The sequence below is a fragment of the Grammomys surdaster genome, unplaced genomic scaffold, assembly GCF_004785775.1.
Source record: "Grammomys surdaster isolate TR1022 unplaced genomic scaffold, NIH_TR_1.0 164564, whole genome shotgun sequence".
NCBI lineage: Eukaryota > Metazoa > Chordata > Mammalia > Rodentia > Muridae > Grammomys > Grammomys surdaster.
In genome coordinates this window covers 1,774-20,882 of record NW_021623220.1, presented here as the reverse complement: position 1 = coordinate 20,882, position 19,109 = coordinate 1,774, and the positions used below count along the sequence as shown (strand labels likewise).

Genomic DNA, 19,109 nt, shown 5'->3' with positions numbered 1-19,109 from the left:
CACCTGGAGCCCTGCCCACTGGCAGTTCTATTTGGGGTAAGATCCTGACTACTGGCCAGGTGCTGGGGAGCTTCCCAGGGCACGGTGCAGCCTACAGGAGGTGGCATCTTCTTCCCTCCTGTGCAGGAAAAGCTGGGCCATGCAAGGCCCTGGCCATCCTTTCTCATGGCCACACTGGTCCAGCCAAGGATATCTGGACTGCTTCCCTGTGAGGTCATTCAGCTCACGCCTAATCTTTGGTCCTGGTCTGATCTTCAACCACAGGTTCTCCTAAGCGGCACCACTTTCAGCGACAGCGGGCAGCCAGTGAGAGCATGGAGCAAGAGGGGGATGTCCCCCACGCCGACTTCATTCAATACATTGCCAGCGCAGGCGACTCGGTGGCCTTCCCACCCCCCCGCCCCTTTCTGGCCAGCCCCACCAGCCCACCCCCCACTCTCGGCAGGTATTGTTCAGTAGATGGAGGTGCTAAGGGTGGGCCTGTGGGCCCCTGCCCTGCCCCATCCCCCATAGGTGGCCCAGGGACTGCCCTCCTGGCCCTGTGGACACGAACTCGAGTCACCCTGGCCACTTCATGGGGGCCACCTCTCCAGCGCAGACCAGAGAAGGAGGAGGGAAGCAGGGAGAGAATGGGTAAGGGTAGATGGGCAGTTGATGGTCCCAGGGTCTCCAAGATGAGACACCCACCAGAGCAGGGCAGTGGGCTTGGGCCTACTATGGCCCTGTCAATTTGTGGCAGGCTCCGAGGTCTGAAGAGCTCCTCAGTGGTGCCAGCGTCCCTTATGCCTGCCTGCACTCCTGATGTATGCCTGACCCCAATCAGGGAGCAGCCTTGGTAACAGCTGCTATCCGAAGTAACCTCTCCCCCACCAAGCCACAAGCAAACCTCCTAAATGCTAAAACCACTGGAGTACAGCCTGAGGCCTTGCAAACTTAGGGGTGACCCCCCCCTTCATTGATTCACACCTGGCTGTATCAGGCCCGTGACCAGTGGGTGAGGTAACACCCAGTCAAGGGGCTGGTGATTTGGTGTTTGCACATCAAGAGAATCACTTAGGAGTGGCCCAGACTGGATGGGAGTCCCTCCATGTCCATAGTCCCTAAAAGCACAAATGTGTAGCCGGCAGGGCAGGGCAATACCTGCAGGCTCTGACCACGTGGGCCTGGCCTTGCAGGCTAGAGGCAGCTGAGGCGGCGGGAGGAGCAAGCCCCGAGACTCCTCCGGAGCATGGCATCAGTTTGGGGCCCGAGCATGCGCAGCAGCAGGACCCGCAGCAAGAGCAGGACGCCGAGCATGCACAGTGCAGCTACCGTGACCTGTGGAGCCTTCGTGCTTCGCTCGAGCTCCACGCGGCCACTGCGTCGGACCACAGCAGCAGCGGTAATGACCGCGACTCAGTGCGCAGCGGTGATAGCTCGGGCTCGGGTTCCGGGGGTGGAGGCGCAGCACCCGCCTTCCCGCCCCCTCTCGAGTCTCCACCTGCTTTGCGGCCTAAGGACGGCGAAGCCCGCCGCCTGCTACAGATGGACAGTGGCTACGCGAGCATCGAGGGACGAGGGGCGGGCGACGAAGTTTCCGAACTTCCTGTTCCAGCCCGCAGTCCTCCCCGCAGCCCGCGAGCCTGGCCACGCAGGCCACGCCGCGATTACAGCATCGACGAGAAGACGGACGCTCTTTTCCATGAGTTCCTGCGCCATGACCCTCATTTTGATGACGCTCCGCGTCACCGTGCACGTGCGCATCCTCACACTCATGCACGGAAGCAATGGCAACAGAGAGGCAGGCAGCACAGCGACCCCGGCGGCGCACGCGCGGCCACGCCCCCTGGGGCGACTCGCCCCACACGTGCGCCCTTACGCCGTGGGGACAGTGTTGACTGTCCTCCTGAAGGCCGTGCGCTGCCCATCACGGGTGATGACCCATCCATTCCTGTCATCGAGGAGGAGCCTGGAGGTGGAGGCGGTGGTTGCCCAGGATCTGGGTTGTGTGTTGAGCCCGCCGGGGCACTGCTGGACAAGCTAGCAGCCAGCCTCGACGAGAGACTCTTCTCTCCCCATCTTGCTGAGCCAGTTGCCTCGTCCCCGGTGCTGATTGTCGCTGCTGCCGCCCCTACATCCCCTGACCACAGCCCCGCCTAAGCTCTGTGTACTGGACCTGCCTCTCGGCTGCTCCTCCGGCAGCACGTGGGGCCGCCATGGGAATGGTGGCGATAGCAGGGGCAACCTGAGGTTGCTGTGCATGGGTACGCGGCCCACATCCCAAGCGTGCTTGCTAAGTGGGGCACTTAGCTGGGCGCAGTGGCCTCCGGAAGCACGAGGCTCCAGGACCGAGGCTCAGCTGCAGGGAGGATGAAGAGATTGGACTCTGGGATCCATAGAAGGTTGACCCCGGCACCCAGTCTCTGGCCACAGATGGGGGTGGAGCAGGTTCTGAGGTGCAAGTGCAGCCTCTCTCCAGGATCAGCTGAACCTCCATTCGTGAGCACGTGTTGGCGGTGCCACTGCCTGCCATAAGCATGCGCGAACCTACTGGAGGGGAAGTGACTGTGGGGCACTGAGGATCAGCGAGGAGCTCGGCGCCCCAGAGCCTCATCTATTTACCCTGTCCATAGTATGCGCTTTGTAGCGGCCTTACAGTTCTTCTCTGAGCGATAACCGACCGCGCCCACCCTGCATGTGCACAGCCTCTACCCTGTCCCATTGCTACCCAAGAGCCTTGGGCTTTGGACAGACGGACAGAACAGCCCAGGTGGCAGCATCAAGTTTCCCAAGCTTTATTTATTGCCAAAAGATAGGGCAGCCTCGCCACGAGTGCCTGCCCACTCCCTGCCCTGCGCCCTCTATGGTTGGTCGTGTTGTCTGGTTGATCATAAATGTCTCTGCATATTGGTTTGCTCTGGGTTTTCTCTGTAGGCAACCATGTGCCCCGCCTGCTCCACAGTTCCAAACACCCTCATAGCCACAACTCAAAACCACCTGTTTTATTAAAAAAGAAAAACCAACCCAAAGACAGCAAGGCTCGCAGAGCGACATGCAGGCGAGGCCGGCCAGTGGTCTTGACATAAAGTGCTTCTGGGGTGGCAGGTCTGCCCTCAGCTCCAACGTCTGGAAGTGTGTGGACAGGCAGGCCCAGAATCACAGCCTTGCTGGGACACCTGTCCAGAGATCCTGGCGACACACTGTTGGTAGAATGGGTGGTCACTTAGCACCAGGCCCCAGGTACTATAGCCACTCCAGAGCAGAGAGGTCCTTTGTATATAACCTTGACTGGTAAGGGCTGTGGCCTCAGCCACCAGTCCTCAGCCCCTGCAGCCCGCCCTAAGGGAAGGAATTCAGAGCATAGCAGATGCCCACTGTGACTACCAAGCACGGCTCTGGATTCTGGCCCAAGCCCACCTGCAGGCTTCAGTCACTGTTGCTTGCAGGCCGAGAGCCGGCGGATCTTGTTGCTGGAGCACACCTTGCGCGCAGGGTTGGCGGTGCCAGGCCGGCCTTCTGGCTTCACCTTGCTGCTGAGCTGGGGCTCTGTGCCATTCACACAAACAGCCTTGGGCAGGCTGTGGCTCTGTCCATTCTGACCCACTTCCTCTTCCAGGACCTGTCCTGTGGGAAGATGGCAAGCATAGCTCGAGCCAAGGGGCAGGCAGCTCCAAGCCCCAGGGCCCAGCCAGCCCCAAGTGTGCCAGAGCCTGGTCAGGCTTGTGCTCTCTAGCCTCTGGTGCCACCCCTCAGTAGCTCCAAGGCAGCCGGCCCAGTGCCGTCAGTGGCGTGCCCTGGCCCTCCTGCAGCGTGCCCATGCTCACCTGCCTGTCTAGCCTGGGCAGCCGTACACCGGCTCAGAGCTCTCCAGGGAGCCAGCTCTAGACCCTCAGTACAGGCACAAGGAGATGAAGCAATCGACTCAGTGTTACTAGCTGTGCAGGGCTCAGAGGAGACCATCCAGCTGGGGGCTGCAGGCCCAGCTTGTTCTGCTGGCCTGCCCTCATGGTAGGACAAGAGGTCCCAGTGGGCAGTGTCTACATGGAACTACACAGCCTAGTGCTCTGTGATGCAGCTGTGGGGACCCAGCACAAGCCCCACTGCCCATGCTCCTGGATCCACAACCTCTGACCTGGCCACACTAGCAGCACCCACGCTGGCTCTCGTGCTGGACGGGACTAGGGCATGAGGTCAGGTGGACTCTGAGGAGGGACTCTGTCCCCTCCTCCACACAAAGCACTGAGTAGAAAAAAGCCCCTGTCCTGTTGCTGCCGAGTATGACCCTCGTGCCAGGTACAGAGGGACCAGGCTGTCACTTCACTCTGTGCAACACTACCCCAGTGTCCCCAGACCCTTGCCTTCCTTAAACCTCAAGCCTTGAGTCCCTCATGCACCCCCTCCCCCGCCCCCACAGAGGAGCCACATGAAGAGGGCCCTGTCAGGCACCAGCTCTTGGCCAGGAGCCCAGCCTGTGGGACAGTCAAGGCAAGGGCTCCAGGTGACAGTGGAAGACACTATTCCCACATGGGGATGGCTTAAGCCTTGAGAAGGGCTGTGGCGAAGGCCCATCCTGGACATGAGGTGTACACCTGTCCTTGTGGGTCCCACCTGGCACCCAGTGAGCACCACTTTCAGAACCCTCAACTGCTACAGGAGATATAGTAGCTCAAGGTCCTTACCCTCCCCCCACAACTGTTTGAAAGGCCAGGAGCTGAGTGGGCCTGGCTTGAGGGACACAGGGACAAAGGCCACAAGAGCCTTGGCTGGTGACCACCTTGGCGCTGAGGCTTTGGCTCAGGCCTTGGACCCAGGCATGTTCTTTGAAACCCTGCTGGGGAGCCTGTCAGGATAGTGATGGGAGGGCAGTCGCGGCAAGCATCCACCTGCAGACACAGTGGACAAAGCTTTATGGAGGACACAGGTGGGGCAGCAGACAGGGAGCTACACTAAGGCCCCGAAGCCCTCCTCGGGCTCCTCTCCAGGAAGGCCTGCGCCCTGGCTCTTCCACATGCATGTGTCGCATGCATCCTCGCTAAGCCCTGCCTCGGCCGCCTCCTCGACACCTGGGGAAGAAGGCGACAGGTCAGGCATGGCCAGGACTGAGGGCCACTGGACCCTCCCTCTGTCTCAGGGCACCTACCCACTGCCCTCCAGGGTCCCCTCCTCCTGCTAGACGCAGCCAGGGAGGCCACAATAAGCTGTAGATGGGGCCCAGGGAGCCCTTCAGCTAGCCCAGAATGAAATGCCACAGCCACCAGGATGGCTCCGGCAGTCCTGGTGGCTCATGTCAACTGGAGCCTTGGGAAGAGAAGCAGCCCCAGAGTGCACAAAGGCATCAGCTCCAGCATGAGCTGCGGCAAGCCAGCTCACCAGGCACCGTGAAGTCCTGGGTGTAGATGATGCCATCCTCAATGTCAAACAAGTCCTCATCCTCTTCCTCCTCTGCACGGCCATGCAGGTCCTCCAGGTAGGGCACTACGGTCATGCTGCGCCAGCGGTCCTTAGTGTCTGGGCTTGGTGGGATAGGCACGAGCGCCTCGGCCAGAGGATGTTTCTTCCGGAACCAGCTGCAGAAGCCCAAGTGCGGCAGACACATCAGGAACTAGGCACTCAGTGACCACCACTGGCCAAGATCCACCAGGGCACACACCATGGCTGCCCTTGCAGATGGGAAGGCCTTAGTACTCGGGTTCCAGGCCTAAGGTAGCCTAACACCCATAACACTGACACACCCTGTCCAAATCCACAGCCCACAGCACCTTGGACTGGAGTGGCCAATCAGGGTCCTTGTACCTATAGCCCCACCCACCTTGAACAAGGGTAGGCTAGAAGCCCTCCTTGGGGGTGCCCAGCTGAGCCAGTCTCAGTCTAGCATGGAGGTAGCAAGAGGCCCAGGACAGAGAAACCTGGACCCATGGCTCCGACCAGCTGGTAAATAAAGGGCAAGACAGAGGCTCCGCTGCCACCTACAAGGCTCTAACCCTCAGGGGAGGAAAGACTCCATGTCTCATGCTTCCTGCTGGCCTCCCTAGACACATTCTCACGTCCAGATGGCCAAGGACCAGCTGGGGTCCACAGTGCCCTTTCCCATCCACTCCCTCTCCACCGCGGGAGGCCCCGCGTCTCCAGCTTCTCAGCCATCCAGCTGCCTGCCCTCCTCAACAGAAAGGTAAACGTAGGGAGTCTGGATGGTCTCCTTACCCCTGGCCTGCACTGGGTACCCCCTTCACATCCCAAGTTCACACACAGCCTTCCCAGGACATACAAATCCTTATCCCTGTAACAATCCCTCTGAGACCATGGTCTCAGCTCAGACACCCACCAGGCTGAGACAGGCCAGCCACGCTCACCTGTGCTGCCTAATCTGTCGGATGGAGAACCTCTTGGCTGGCTCGTACTCCAGCATCCCTGTATGACAGAAGAGATGTGTGAGAGTGTAGCCAGTGCCTGCCTGCGCTGTGCCAGAGCTCCCCACCACCACCCAAACTGTTGGTCTTCCTAGGCCCCAGTGAGAGCAACAGGCAGCAGGGACACAGCACACCGCCTCCACCCCCCACCCCCAGATTGGGGGAAACAATCTCAGAAACCTCCCATCCGGCAGACAGAGCTGTCCTGTCAGTTGGGTCAGAACTCCTCCACAGAGCAGGGGCTCTGTCCCTGGCTGTCCTGACACTCGGGTGATCTAGAGATGCCCACCTCGGAGTAGGTCAGAGAGTGGTGGACCACAGTCACAAGGGATGGTGAAGTCCCCTCTCCCGATGTTCTCAAAGAGCTTGTAGATATTGTCCCCCTCAAACGGGTACAGGCCCGTGGTGATGTTGTAGCTTCACACAGGAAAAGAGCGTCAGTGTTAGTCACAGCTGAGAGCAGAAGCCAGGTGCCCCTCGGCTCCCAGACAGGAGACATGGTAGATGTGCAGCCACGGCACCCTACATGAAACAAAGCCTCTGGGGTGGGGCGTGGAGGGGAACTACACCTGCAGATCTGGAATGTCCAACCTGCTGGCCACACCCTATGGGTCAAAGGGCCCGAGAACACCAGAGAAAATCCACAGCCCCCATCTGCTACAGGGTACATACAGGACACTCACAGTGTGACCCCAGCCGACCAGATGTCCACCTTGAAACCTGAAAAGGTGTCCAGTCCATTGGCAATCTCTGGGGGCTGGAATGCCGGGGAGCCCTGGCTTGTCCGGCAGGTGTCATCCACAGCGAAAGGGTGCAGGGCCTGCAGGGCAGTGAGAGTCAGGGCAGCTCAGGAGAAGCGGCCCAGGATCCCTGCACACGGTGCCTACCTCGGCAACACCGAGGTCGGAGATCTTCAGTGTGCCATTGGTGGTGAGTAGCAGGTTGCCCGGCTTGATGTCCTTGTGAACAATGCCCTGGCTGTGTAGGTACTCCAGGCCGTCAATCAGCTGGCGGAAGTACCTGAATGGGTGGGACTGGCTCAGGCCCCACAGGGTCTCAGCCCACACCACGGTGCCTACATAAGTCTGCAATGAGCTCTGGGAGGCTCATGAGGCCTGGTCCACAAGGGGGTAGGTGTTTAAGAGATCAGCGCACAGACTCAACAGTCAGAAGGCTAGGGCCCACTGGACAATACACAGGCAACTCCAGTCAGTGCTGTCCGGGCCCAGGGAGCCAGCTTTCCCCTCTGGCTTCATTTCCTCCCCTGCCCTCTGTTCTTTGTTAACCAAGGGATATGACTCTGCTGAACCTGGGATGGCTGATCAGGCCTCAGAGCCACTATGGCTCTGCAGGGCAGTGGGCCCACAGGGCCTAACAAAAAGGTAACACCAAGCACACCGGCTGGGCTAAAAACGGGGGGCCCAGAAACATCTGGGTTTCCTGACACTTGCTGCTCGTCCCACACCCAGCAGGGCACTCACCCATGAGCCTGGCACACGGGGAAGCGCTTCTCCGGCACACTGTCCAGCATCTCCTGCATGCCACACACGCAGTACTCCATCACCATATACGTAGGGCGCTAAGGAAAGCAGCACACAGCAGGCCCAGGAGCCCTGCTCCTAGCAACAGTAGTCTGCAGTGCCCTGAAAGCCCAGGGCAACTGAGGAAGTGAAGACATTGCTGGGGGTGCAGGGCTCTGCTGGGCCAGCAGGCCACTACCACTCTGACCCCTATCAGTCTATCAGTCTCACAGGCCCACAAGGCCACTGCCCTGCCCTGGACCACATGGAGTCAGCACAGGTCACAACAAGATCAGAAACAAGCCACAGGGAGGGAGCCATGGGGAACCTAGGAGTTGGGACTGCAGCCAACTACCGAGTACTTGGTTCTCAGAATACTCCCAGGACGACACAGAAACAGCTGAGCAAGCTCTTCTCTGGGAAGGGCATGGAAACCTCTAGAACCGGGGCACTGCCAAAATATGTAGGCCCCCAAATACCACCTGTGAGGCCATGCCCAGTTCCAGCCACATTGGTCAGACCAGGCTAGCATAGGTGGAAGCCTCCACACCTTGCTCACCCGCCTGCTGAGTTGACAGGCACCACAGGATGACACACAGCACTACACTTGCAGCCAGGTCTTGCAGAGGGCTTCCACTCCCTACTATACAGGGACCGCCCCATGGCACTCCACCCCACAGGATATATCTTCTGCTTCTCCTCGTTGTACAGCACATCCACAAGCTGGATCACATTCCGATGCCGCAGCCGCCGCAGCAGCTGGATCTCCCTGCAGCAACAGAGGACATGCTCAGCTGACCCCACCTGCTGTGAGAAGCCTCCATCGAGTCCTGGCACAGATGCCCATCTGGGACACACTGGACAATGGGGAAGGTGGGGGTGGAGCTTCCTGTTTGCCTGTTGACACCTGGCTCAATCCCAAGGAGTGGACAGTCACCTGGGCTGTGGTAGTTTCCAGCCATAGCAGAGAGGGACACCAGGACACCAGGACTGCTTCATAAGAGCAAAGCTCTATGGGAGGTGGCACAGGTCCAGTACCAGCTATGCCTGGAGCTAGGCTACAAGGGCCACAGGGCCTTCTCCCATGCACTGTCCCACCTCACAACCCTGGACTTCCCCCCACTGGGCTGAAGTCAGGCCAGAAACTGGCAACAGCACCAACAGTCATCATGACACTACAGATAAAGGCACTGATCCTACGTGACAGTCACTGTCCAACAGATCGATGCAGCCATTGGCTTATCACAGAGGCTTCCCTTAGCTCAGGTCTGATACTCAGGTAAGAACCCAGCACCCCAACATCAGAAGCTCCAAGTACATGCACAGCACCCAGCACAGACTCATCACAGATGTCACCCAGCTGCCAAAGTCTCACAGGGCCCAAAGGGACAGGCCAGTTTTCCCACACTGACAGACACTACAACAGACCCACCTACATAATGAAGTAAAGTATCACATAGGTATGAACAGAAACAAGGCTCTGATACTTGTCACAGCCGAGAGGGACCCTGAAGACATCTCAGTCCAGTGAGAGTCGCAGACAAAAAGAAGCCTCACAGTGTGGCCTCCGTGACAGTGAATGTCCAGAACAAGTCCAGAATTCCCTGGGGGCACAGGGCTATGGCTTTAGTGGACAGCTCACAGGGCCTTCCTTTAAGGTGACTCAACATTAAGCCACTCGACAGTGGTGACAGCTACACTATGCACGTTCTCCAGGAGGCTGCTGGCATGCCATGAGTGAGGGCACGGTCTGCCCTGCAGTCTAGTTTGCATCCTCACCCAAAAGCTCAGCTGGGTGGACAGAGCCCCTCCCTGGCCTGCCCTCACCACCTCAGACCCCCTTCTTTCAGAAGTCTCCCTGAGCACAGCCCACTTGTCATCCATCATTCGTTCTGGGCTGTCGTCCTCCCAGCCTGGTCACAGGCTTGGTGTGCAGGGCTGGGGGAGCAGGCTGGAAGGGAAAAGATGCCCTGCTCTGAGCACTGCGCTTTCACCCCTGGGCCCAAGTTGAGCAGTGCTCAGGCAGCCTAGGCACACGGTATTTATGGAGTCGGTCTGCACTGGGACACAACTATCCTTCCTCCACACGGTGGGTGCAAGAAGACTTTGAGCTCAACCTTAGTTCACTTTCTGTCCCCAGGAGCCACAAACATGAAAGGGACCTGCAAAGGCTGGATGCATACTCATATATGTCTTGGGGTTGGGGCTGCCTGGACCAGTGCTCAGATACAGCACGACCCAACCTCCAGACCCTAACAGCTCCCCTCGTCCACACCAACTTCCAGGCAGTTGTACAAACCAAGCCCCCATCCGGATATCGCACTTCACAGCAGGGACTGTCACAAAGGCAGGGCTTGAAGCCCATGAGGGAGGTGGGAGCTGAGCAGATGCCACACCAGCTGATACCATCATGACATCTGAGAGGCCAATACTCAAGCCAATCAAGGTAGACAGGACACTTGAGTGAGTCAGCTGACAGCTGGACCCTACAGAGGCACTGCAAAACAAATAAATAAAATCCTAGAGCTGGCCATGTGGCGCATGCCTTTAATCTCCACGTGGAAGGTGGATCTCTTTGAGTTCAAAGCTAGCCTGGTCTACATAGTGAGTTCCAGGACAGCCAGGGCCATGTACAGAAAACATGTCAAATAAATAAATAAATAAATAAATAAATAAATAAATAAATAAATAATGCCCGTGTGCTGTGAGAGCATGTGCCTGTGTGCGGTGTGGTCTGTCCCCTCCTGTGCACACAAGTTGAAATGGTGTTTTGTGAAAATGTTTTCCTAAACTGAAACATTCCATCCAGCAGAGAATCTAAGACAGAAGGTAAACAACGAAGCTTGGGGGGAGGTTGCCACTTGGAGGGAACCAGGAGCAAAGGCAGGTAGATCTTAGCTCCAGGCTAGCCTGGGTGGTCTACAGAGTCAGTTCTACAACAGACAGGGAGAAACCCTGTCTCCAAAAACCAACAAAACAAAACCAAAATATCTAAATACAAGCAAGCAAACCATAAGGTAGGAAAGTAACACTGAACAGCTTCAGGAAGTCCACGAAACCAACCACATGCAGGAGGCCCCTCTCTAGCTGGTCTTTGTTACTTTGTGCGCTTTCCTTTTTCCAACCTTTTATTCCCCTTAACTTTTCCCACCCTAACACTGGAGAGGAGAGAAGAAAGGATAGAGGGGCCAGAGGAATTAGGAAACTCTATGAATCTAATTTCTTTCCTTTGGTTTCAACTTCAACAATGGCTACTAACAAACTGCAACCAACCTCCCTAATCAGATCACCAATCTTGTTGCCTGGAGGTAGGGGATGGGGCTCACTTTTATATACCCACTGAAAAGTTCCCGGGATTCCAGAAACTACTTGCAGCTGGCAAAACCACTCCACTGCTAGAGCACGAGGCAATTCATAGTCTGCGGCTATGGACAGTCCAAATCAGGCCCATACCCCAGACCTGGGATTAAAATAAAAGCACATTCTTATGATATTTGTATGATTTTAAAAATGATTTTACTTTTATTATTTTTATATGCACTGGTGTTTTGCCTGCATGTCTATGTCATGGTGTCAGACACCCTGGAACTGGAGTCAGACAACTGTGAGCTGCCATGTGGGTGCTGGGACTGAGCTCGAGTCCTCCAGAACAGTAGCCAGGCTCTTAACCACTAAGCCAGCTCTCCAGTCCCCATTTCTGTGTTTTTTTCTTTTTTTAAGAAACCAAAATTCCAGCATTCTTAAAAATGTCACTACACTCCTCCCCCCTAGAGTGAGCAATGAAGGCTGTTGAGCTGAGCTACACAACAGCTCACACATCAGCAGCCTTCCAGGAAGAGGTTTAGAATGCACGAGCCACCTGGAAAGGACACTCTGCAGCCTGTCGCACTGCCTGCAGGCTGTGCAGTGTCTCCAGGTTCCCAGCTTTGGAAGCTGTCACCCATGCTGGGGAGGGCCTTGGGGATGCAGCTGTCTCCAAGTCATCTCTGCTCCTCTAAGTAACTCCAGTGAAGCTCACTGGCTCACACATGGGACCGTGGTGGTACCCGTCCTTTGGTTATCTGGGTAAGCAGACGGTGCGTAGCATCTCCCCAGAAGCAGTCTGTCACACAGCAGAGGATATGCTGGTTAACGGTGATCAACTCCACAGGCACTGGCCAAGTCAGAGGGAGTCTCCAGATCAGACTGAGTAAAGACAAAGTCCTAAACCCAAAAAAATGAACTGAGGGGGAGTCTGCCTCCTGCCTGCAGATATGATGTGATGTCATCAGGTGCCTCCCAGTTTGCCACTAGGCCTCCCCCACAGGGAGGAACTCTGCCTGCAATCACTTCCTTCCTTAAGTAGCCTCAGTCAGGTGTTGGGTGATAGCGTCACAGCACCATCCTGAGGACTGGACATGGTTACATATCTGTAATCCAACACCCTGTCAGGAGGCTGAAGCAGGAGGATCAGGAGTCTAAGGCTAACCTGGGTTGCTGGAAAAATGGTGCGACAGATAAAAGCTCTTCCGGACGACCTTGGTTCAATTCCCAGCACTCATACAATGGCTCACAACTACCCAGAACTCTAGTTCCAGGGGATCTGATGCCTTCTTCTGGCTCCTCAGGTACATTTGGAGCAACATACAGGCAAAATACTCAAAAAAAAAAAAAAAAGGAACAAGAAAACAGCACCTTACTGAAGCCCCCCCACCCCCACCAGCATCCAATTCTCACCCTTAGCAAAGTGCTTGAGGACATAAGGGAGCCTGAGAGCCCAGACAGGTCCAGAGCCAGGAAGGACCCCAACCACCTGCCTTCAGGGCTTTGTGCCACCTTCCCCCTGTGTTCAGGGTTTCTTTTAGGTAACTAAAAAAAGCAGGTGAGGAGAAGGAAGCCTCATGGTGCTGTACATAGGTCAGCCTGGGCTACAGAGAGAGCTCCTGTCCAGAAACAACAGAGAATGATGCTAAGAGAAGCTGGCTGTCCACTGGTGTAGGAGGAAGCAGGAAACCAGCTCAGCAGCTCAGAGCCCAGGCAAGGGAGGAAGCCCCTTCTGCTAGGTCCCACCCAAGTTCCTCACAGGCAGCCCAGTCAAGGCCAGGCAGGAAGCATAGTCCTGCTTTCTGAAGAGTACTCAAAACTGAGACCACACATCTCCTGGAACTGACAAACACCAGGCCCTCAATCAAAGGGATTCCACATCCTCAACAGACCCTAAACTTAGGAAAGGGGGCACTCCAACTCAGTTCTCAGGGCAGCAGAGCTCAGTGACAGGGCACCTGCCTTGCATACACCAGGCCCTGGCACTGGAGAAGGAAAAGCATGGCCCACACCTGAGGTTGTCCTGAATTCTGTTCGTACAGCAGATGCTAGAGCTCCATCCAGCCATGGTCCAGTGTGCAGCCGCCTGGGACTGGGTCTATGCATGGCTCCCTCATGGAAGCACCAATACCCTACCGAGGAAACTAGCTAACAGTGGACTGCAGAGACAGGAAGTCTTGGCAAGCAAGTATGAAAACCTGAGTTTGATCTTCTAACACCCATAAAAATCTGACTGTGGGCCGGGCCGTGGTGGTGCACGCCTTTAATCCCAGCACTTGGGAGGCAGAGGCAGGGGATTTCTGAGTTCGAGGCCAGCCTGGTCTACAGAGTGAGTTCCAGGACATCCCAGGCTATACAGAGAAACCCTGTCTTAAAAAAAAAAAAAAAAATCTGACTGTGGTGGTACACACCTATGAGCCCTGTTACCTCATCTAGTCACAGGTTCCAGGTCCCAGGCAGTCTGAAATGAAGTGCCGGGCACTGAGAGGTGGCACCCAAGGCTGATCATATACCATATGCACATACACATATGTGGGCCATAGGAGGCCGTGCATGGGTGTGGGCACAGGGCCACCCCACAGTACTGTCCCTCAGGCAGGCAGCACAAGCAGCTCGTCCAGTATGCTTTGCATGTTCTGTGAACTGAGAGCTGAAAACCAACAAAGTCCGGGGCTCTGTTTCCCTCAACTCACTAATGTCCCAACTATGTATAGTCCAAGTCACACAGCCTGCCAGTCACCATGGTATGGCCTCCCATTGTCCCTGGAGAGCTGCCAGCATCTCCCATGGCCCCAGCAACCCAGACAGGTGCAGATCCAGACTGAGTGGTGACACCCAACAGCTGAACACACTGCCTGCCCTGTCTCTAAGTGGCCAGTGGCCATCCAGCACAAGCCACTCTGCCCAGGCAGGTGCTCCCTGTCCCCAAAGAGAGACAGCAGCAGCAGCCAGACAAATTGCAAAGGACACACAGCTCAACTAATCATGGTCCATCCTGGCAGGACCCAGGCTTTGGCAGCAGAGCCTTCAGCCCTGACCACCGCCTGGAAGGCAAGGGGAACTAGTAAAGAGGGTCAAGCACTAGGGCCAGCAGGAACCATCGCCCCAGTGGACTCAGAACAGACACCGCCGGCCATCCACGACCTGCAGCTAGCAAAGAGCAACCCAACAGGTGAGGATGTCTCGGCACACATACAGAGGCAGGAGGAGCCCTTGAGGCCCAGAGCTTGAGATCAAGCATTACGAAAAGACCCTGCCTCACAGGAGCAAAATAAATGCCTCCTCACCTGATGGTGCCCAGCCACTACCCCACCACTCAGGAGCTACCGGGTCATCCATAACTGCACAGTGAACTGAGACCCTCTCTAAACACTCAAATGTAGCTCAGTGATTAAGAGTGTCTTTGGCTCTTACAGAGGACCTGTGTTCAGTTCCCAGTACCATGTTAGTCAGCTCACATGTCCAGCTCCAGGAGATGATGCTCTTCCGGCCTCCACAGGCACATGTGCATTCCCACCCACCCACCTCTATACATACACATGTACGAAAGCAAATCCAAACAGCCAGGCAGTGGTGACCAAATGCATGTCACCCCAGCGCTGAGGAGGCAAGGGTAGGTGGGCCTCATAAGTTTGAAGCCAGCCTGGTCTACAGAGTGAGCTCCTGGACAGTCGGGGGTACACAGAGACACCCTGGGGGGACAGGGAAGAGGGACAAATCTAAAAAACAAAGACATCAACAACAAAAACAAAAGATACAAGAAGACAAAACATAAACAAGAAGCAAACATACAAAAGTAGTGAGGGCATCAGTTCTCACTGGGTCCATACCTCACACTACAGCACATACAACACAAGGCTGCAAGAGCCTCAGGACTGCCAAATTCTAAGGTGGACTTTTTCAACCTGTGCCGTCTGAAGGATCTCTCTATGCACAAGCAACAGGGCCCATGCCTGGGTTCAATTTTTATCACCCACAAAGCAGTTAACTACTGTCTGTGACTCCTGTTCCAGGGGATCCGACACAGACGCACATGTAGGCAAAACAGCAATGTACATTAAAAAAATAAATGTTAAAAGAAGAAAGATGTTGCTACTTGTCACAGTGGGGGTGACAGGAGCCAAGGGCACAGGTCCCTGCAGCCTTCCCAGGAAGGAAGGCACCACACTACCCCACTGGTACTGAAAGGAGAAAACTCTGTGCAGCAGACTGGAGGACAGGACCCCAGAAGGCTTGCCTGGAGGTTCCAGACACTTCACCGTAAGAGACCCCATGAGTGCAGTCCTGGAGGTTCCAGACACTTCACCGTAAAAGACCACATGAGTGCAGTCTATTAAGCTCCTGCAGACAAAGGGCCTTTCTGCCTGCACCAGCTGTCACTGAGCTGCCCCTTCCAGGCTGTGCCTCTGTGTGTGTGGATCACACAGGCAGGGCCGCAGCCTTAGAGTTCCCACTGCACGAGTCACTCGAGCAGTGGGTAACACCAGCACTCCCTGGAGTACCTGGCTTTGTGTCATGCCATTCAAGGACCTCAGTACAGGGCAGTGTGGTAGCCTGCAGCTTATGCGTCAGTTTCTTCTCCCAGTCTTTATCTTGTGTGTGCACAAGTGCCACAGCACACACACTCAAGTCAGAGCAAACCTGTGACATCTCGGTCTGCTCTCATCTTGTGGGTTCTGGGGCCTTCACCTACCACTCCGTTTTCCTTATGAAACCAGGTTTTCCCATGCACCCCTGGCTGGTCTAGAAACAAGCAATCCTCCTTCCTCAGTCTCTATAGCACTGCATGTGCCTGCTTGCCCAGACCAATTGCTATCTTGAGGAAGAGTGCAGGCTCCTCACAGCACCCTAGCTGGTAACCTCCAATGGACTGTGTCCAGCGTCCCTCTAAGCTCACACGTGACACCATCACTCCCGTAACCCCAATAACTCAGGTGGGGCCACTTCAGGGTCAAGGGACCGATTTCTCTCCCCTGAACCTGCCTGGTTCTACAAGCCACACCCTGACCTGGCAATCTCAGGTAGAGATGGCAGTATGCCTAAAGTAGCAGGTGAGGGCCATGAACTTGCAGAGAGCTCTGGGGCCCTGTCACAGGCAGAGAGCACAGGCTTGCCATGTGCACTCGGAGTGCTGCTGACCCAAGCCAGGATGCAGGCCTGGGCAGCCAGCCAGCCACAGTGGGCTTCAGGACCACTACCCTGAAGCTTGCCTCGGAGCCCAGCAAACACCACCCAGAGATGGAGTCACCTTAAGACAATTTCAGACCAGTTTATCCCAGCTCAGGCCTCTGAATTCACCTGAAGGAACACCTGACGCTGGGTCGCCCGGTTCCCCAGTGCAAGACTAACCTAGATCCACTCTTACAAAGAAGGCAAAGCAGGTTCTGAGGCTAGCCTAGGACCCCAGCCTGCTCTGCTCTACAGCTGGGTATCTGCCCACCCTCCTGTGGGTACCACTCAGGAGTGCTCAGCTGGCAAAACCAAGAAGCTGCCAGCCTTTCCTGGGACAGGACCACAAGCAAGGTCAGTTATGCAGAGAGCCGCCAGTGCTGGCCTCAAAGATAAGGCCCCTTCTTGCAAGTCAGTAGGTGAAGTTTCCCAAGTTTGCTAAGCTGGGCAGGTGATAAAGGGACCCCACGGTCCAGTAAACAGCCCAGTAACGCCAACTATGCAGGACACCGCAGGGACCGAGCCAGTACTGGCCGGCTACCCCACCACCACCACCACCAAGTCTCCACCATTATTTTTTGGCCCCACCGGTTCCCTCTAACTGCGTAAACAAACTAGCCACCCGCCTGGCAACGCCCGCCAAAGGAGCCAGGCGCGACTTGCAAAAGGACCTGGCCCAAAGAGGAGGAGAGCTGGAGGCGCAGTCGGCCACACGACCTCCCCCTAGGACAGTCCTGCGGGCTGCCAAAGCACTCTGACCCCACGAGGTGATGCTGAGGGATAGATGGGGTGGATAGGATAGTGAAAGGAAGGGGAGAGGAAAAGTTGGAAGGAAATGAGAAGGAAATGAAGATTAGAGGAAAGAGACGAGCCAGAAAGTAGAGGAGCAAGGGCTGTCCAAGAAGCTCAAGACAGCGCCCGCGTCGGCCCCAGACCCTTGGCACCTACTTCTTGACGTTGGCCTCGCCATTAGGGATCCTGCGCAGCTTTTTCTTCTTGAGGATCTTGACCGCCCTGCGGCATAAGGTCTCGGAGTCCAGCACCTCCTTCACCTTGCCGTACGATCCCTCCCCGAGCAGGTCCCCCATCAGGTACTTGCCGATGAGCTTGGCGCGCTTGCGGCGCGGCTGGTAGATCACCTCGGTGGAGTCGATGCGGTGGATGAAGGTGTCCATGCCCACCGACATCAGCTCGCCCTCGGGGAACAGGCCCAACGGCTGGGGGTCCGCCTCGTCCATCCTGGCCCACTCTTTGTCCTTGTCCCTTTCGAGAGCGCCAATTCTTTTCAAGTTCGAATTTCCCCCACCCGTTTCTTCCAAATGTTCAAGAAGGACGAAAAAAAGGAAGGCGGAAAAAAAGGAACGACCTCCACAACCCTCCCGGTCCCCACAACCGGGTCCACGTCCGCTTCCTGGGCGCCAATTCTTCACTTTTGGTTTTCCCCTTTTCTTCTAGGTGCTCAGGGAGGAAAAAAACGAAAATAAGAATGAAAAAGAAAAAAAGCAATGAGTCCCCCAACCCTCGCGTCCCCCCAATTCGGGTCCCCGGGGACGCTGCTTCCGACGGAGGCGACGGTCCGCCGTCGCGGCGCGCGGGCCGCTAGGTCATGGTCGCCACTTGGGCCCCGCGCTCAGGGGCCCAGGCGGCCGCGTCGAGGCCGGTCCGCACCGTCCATGTCCGGCCCGCGCCGACGCCACGCGCGGCCCCTTATTTCCACGACTTCTCGGGGCGCAGACTCCACCCGGACGCGGGACACCCGGACACCCGCAAATCGCGGGCACGAAGTCGGGACAGGAATCTTCCGGGGACCGAGCGGGAAAAAACACCCCGGGCGGCGCGTCCCCCTCGCCGCCTAGCCGCCGCGCGACAGGCAGGAGGCCGGAGCGGCGAGGGGGTAGTCGAACTCCAGGCAGAAAGATGCTGCTCGCGAGAGAAAACTCCACGCCGGCGCAGCCCTCAGCGGCTCGCGCCTCACTCGCGGACGCCGTGAGCCGCCTCCCCTTTCCTAGACCGACACGCCGCCGCCATCTTGTTTACCGCCCTGCGCCGCGCCGTCGTCGCACGTCTCAACGGCGGACACGCCCCTCGCGGGGCTGACGTGCGCGGCAGTTGGCTGTAGCCTTAAGCCCCACCCCTCGAACCCGCCTCAATCACCAACGCGGATTGGGCTATTTAGATCTGGGTGGGCGTCCGAGCTGACATTGGACAGCTCGGGTTCCACCTGAGAAGGCGTGATCTATGTTTTCATTGGTTGTCTCAGACGCTGGTCAATGGGAGCTGGAGTAAGCAAGGGACTGTAAGGGAGCGGCCGAGGGCTGTGGCTTCAAGCCCCGCCCCTCAGTGGTTGGCGCTAGTGTGTGGGGGCGGGATTTTATTTGTAAGTGGCTGTCGTGGACGCCCGTCAGCAAGCGCGACTGGCCGGCGAAACCTTTCGGCTTGCGGTGGTGACCTCGGAGTTTCGGGCCTCGGGTTAGGGTTCACGCGCGTCAACGTCCTCCGGGGAACGGCCGCGACTGGAGGCCTGGGGGAGGGCGGAGAGAGAAGCTCGTGGATCCCTAAAGTGATCCAGCCCAGGCTTACTCTCTACGGCCTTGGGGGTGGGGTCAAAGGTCAAAAAGTAACCCAAACTTGACACTTCGGAACCTGGAGCGCCACTGAGGATCAGTGTAGGGACAGACTCCGGCCGAGCGCAGCTGGCGCCATAGAGAGCAGCTGGGCTGGTGAGAAGGTG

The 19,109-nt window shown here is 56.8% G+C and overlaps 2 protein-coding genes across 3 annotated transcripts; one reads left to right on the top strand and one right to left on the bottom strand.

Moving 5' to 3' along the window:
• Positions 1–263: 263 nt before the first annotated feature.
• LOC114615850 (voltage-dependent calcium channel beta subunit-associated regulatory protein-like) lies at positions 264–3,002 on the top strand. Its single transcript, XM_028761463.1, has 2 exons — positions 264–445; positions 1,176–3,002. Exons 1-2 carry the CDS (start codon positions 315–317, stop codon positions 2,137–2,139), a joined length of 1,095 nt encoding a protein of 364 aa, XP_028617296.1. The 5' UTR covers positions 264–314; the 3' UTR covers positions 2,140–3,002.
• Positions 2,759–18,432, bottom strand: LOC114615849 (serine/threonine-protein kinase STK11). Of its 2 annotated transcripts, XM_028761461.1 has the most exons (10): positions 17,327–18,432; positions 8,592–8,675; positions 7,868–7,957; positions 7,274–7,406; positions 7,070–7,206; positions 6,676–6,803; positions 6,330–6,387; positions 5,350–5,546; positions 3,397–3,603; positions 2,759–3,179 (listed from the first exon to the last, which is right to left on the bottom strand). In XM_028761461.1, the coding sequence occupies exons 1-9, from the start codon at positions 17,614–17,616 to the stop codon at positions 3,410–3,412; spliced, it is 1,311 nt and encodes a 436-aa protein (XP_028617294.1). In that variant the 5' UTR covers positions 17,617–18,432; the 3' UTR covers positions 2,759–3,179; positions 3,397–3,409. The 2 variants fall into 2 exon arrangements, with proteins under 2 accessions (XP_028617294.1, XP_028617295.1); XM_028761462.1 differs by lacking the exons at positions 2,759–3,179; positions 3,397–3,603 and adding an exon at positions 4,141–5,042 and having other exon boundaries at positions 17,327–18,423.
• Positions 18,433–19,109: the final 677 nt, after the last annotated feature.

What these genes read in the sequence shown, in the direction of transcription:
- LOC114615850 (XM_028761463.1), top strand. Translation starts at nt 315, where the DNA reads ATGGAGCAAGAGGGGGATGTCCCCCACGCCGACTTCATTCAATACATT. An exon ending in CCACCCCCCACTCTCGGCAG is followed by an intron (nt 446 to 1,175) that starts GTATTGTTCAGT and finishes CTGGCCTTGCAG; the next exon opens with GCTAGAGGCAGCTGAGGCGG.
- LOC114615849 (XM_028761461.1), bottom strand. Translation starts at nt 17,616, where the DNA reads ATGGACGAGGCGGACCCCCAGCCGTTGGGCCTGTTCCCCGAGGGCGAG. An exon ending in GGCGAGGCCAACGTCAAGAA is followed by an intron (nt 8,676 to 17,326) that starts GTAGGTGCCAAG and finishes CTGTTGCTGCAG; the next exon opens with GGAGATCCAGCTGCTGCGGC. An exon ending in CCAGGACTTCACGGTGCCTG is followed by an intron (nt 3,604 to 5,349) that starts GTGAGCTGGCTT and finishes ATCTTCCCACAG; the next exon opens with GACAGGTCCTGGAAGAGGAA.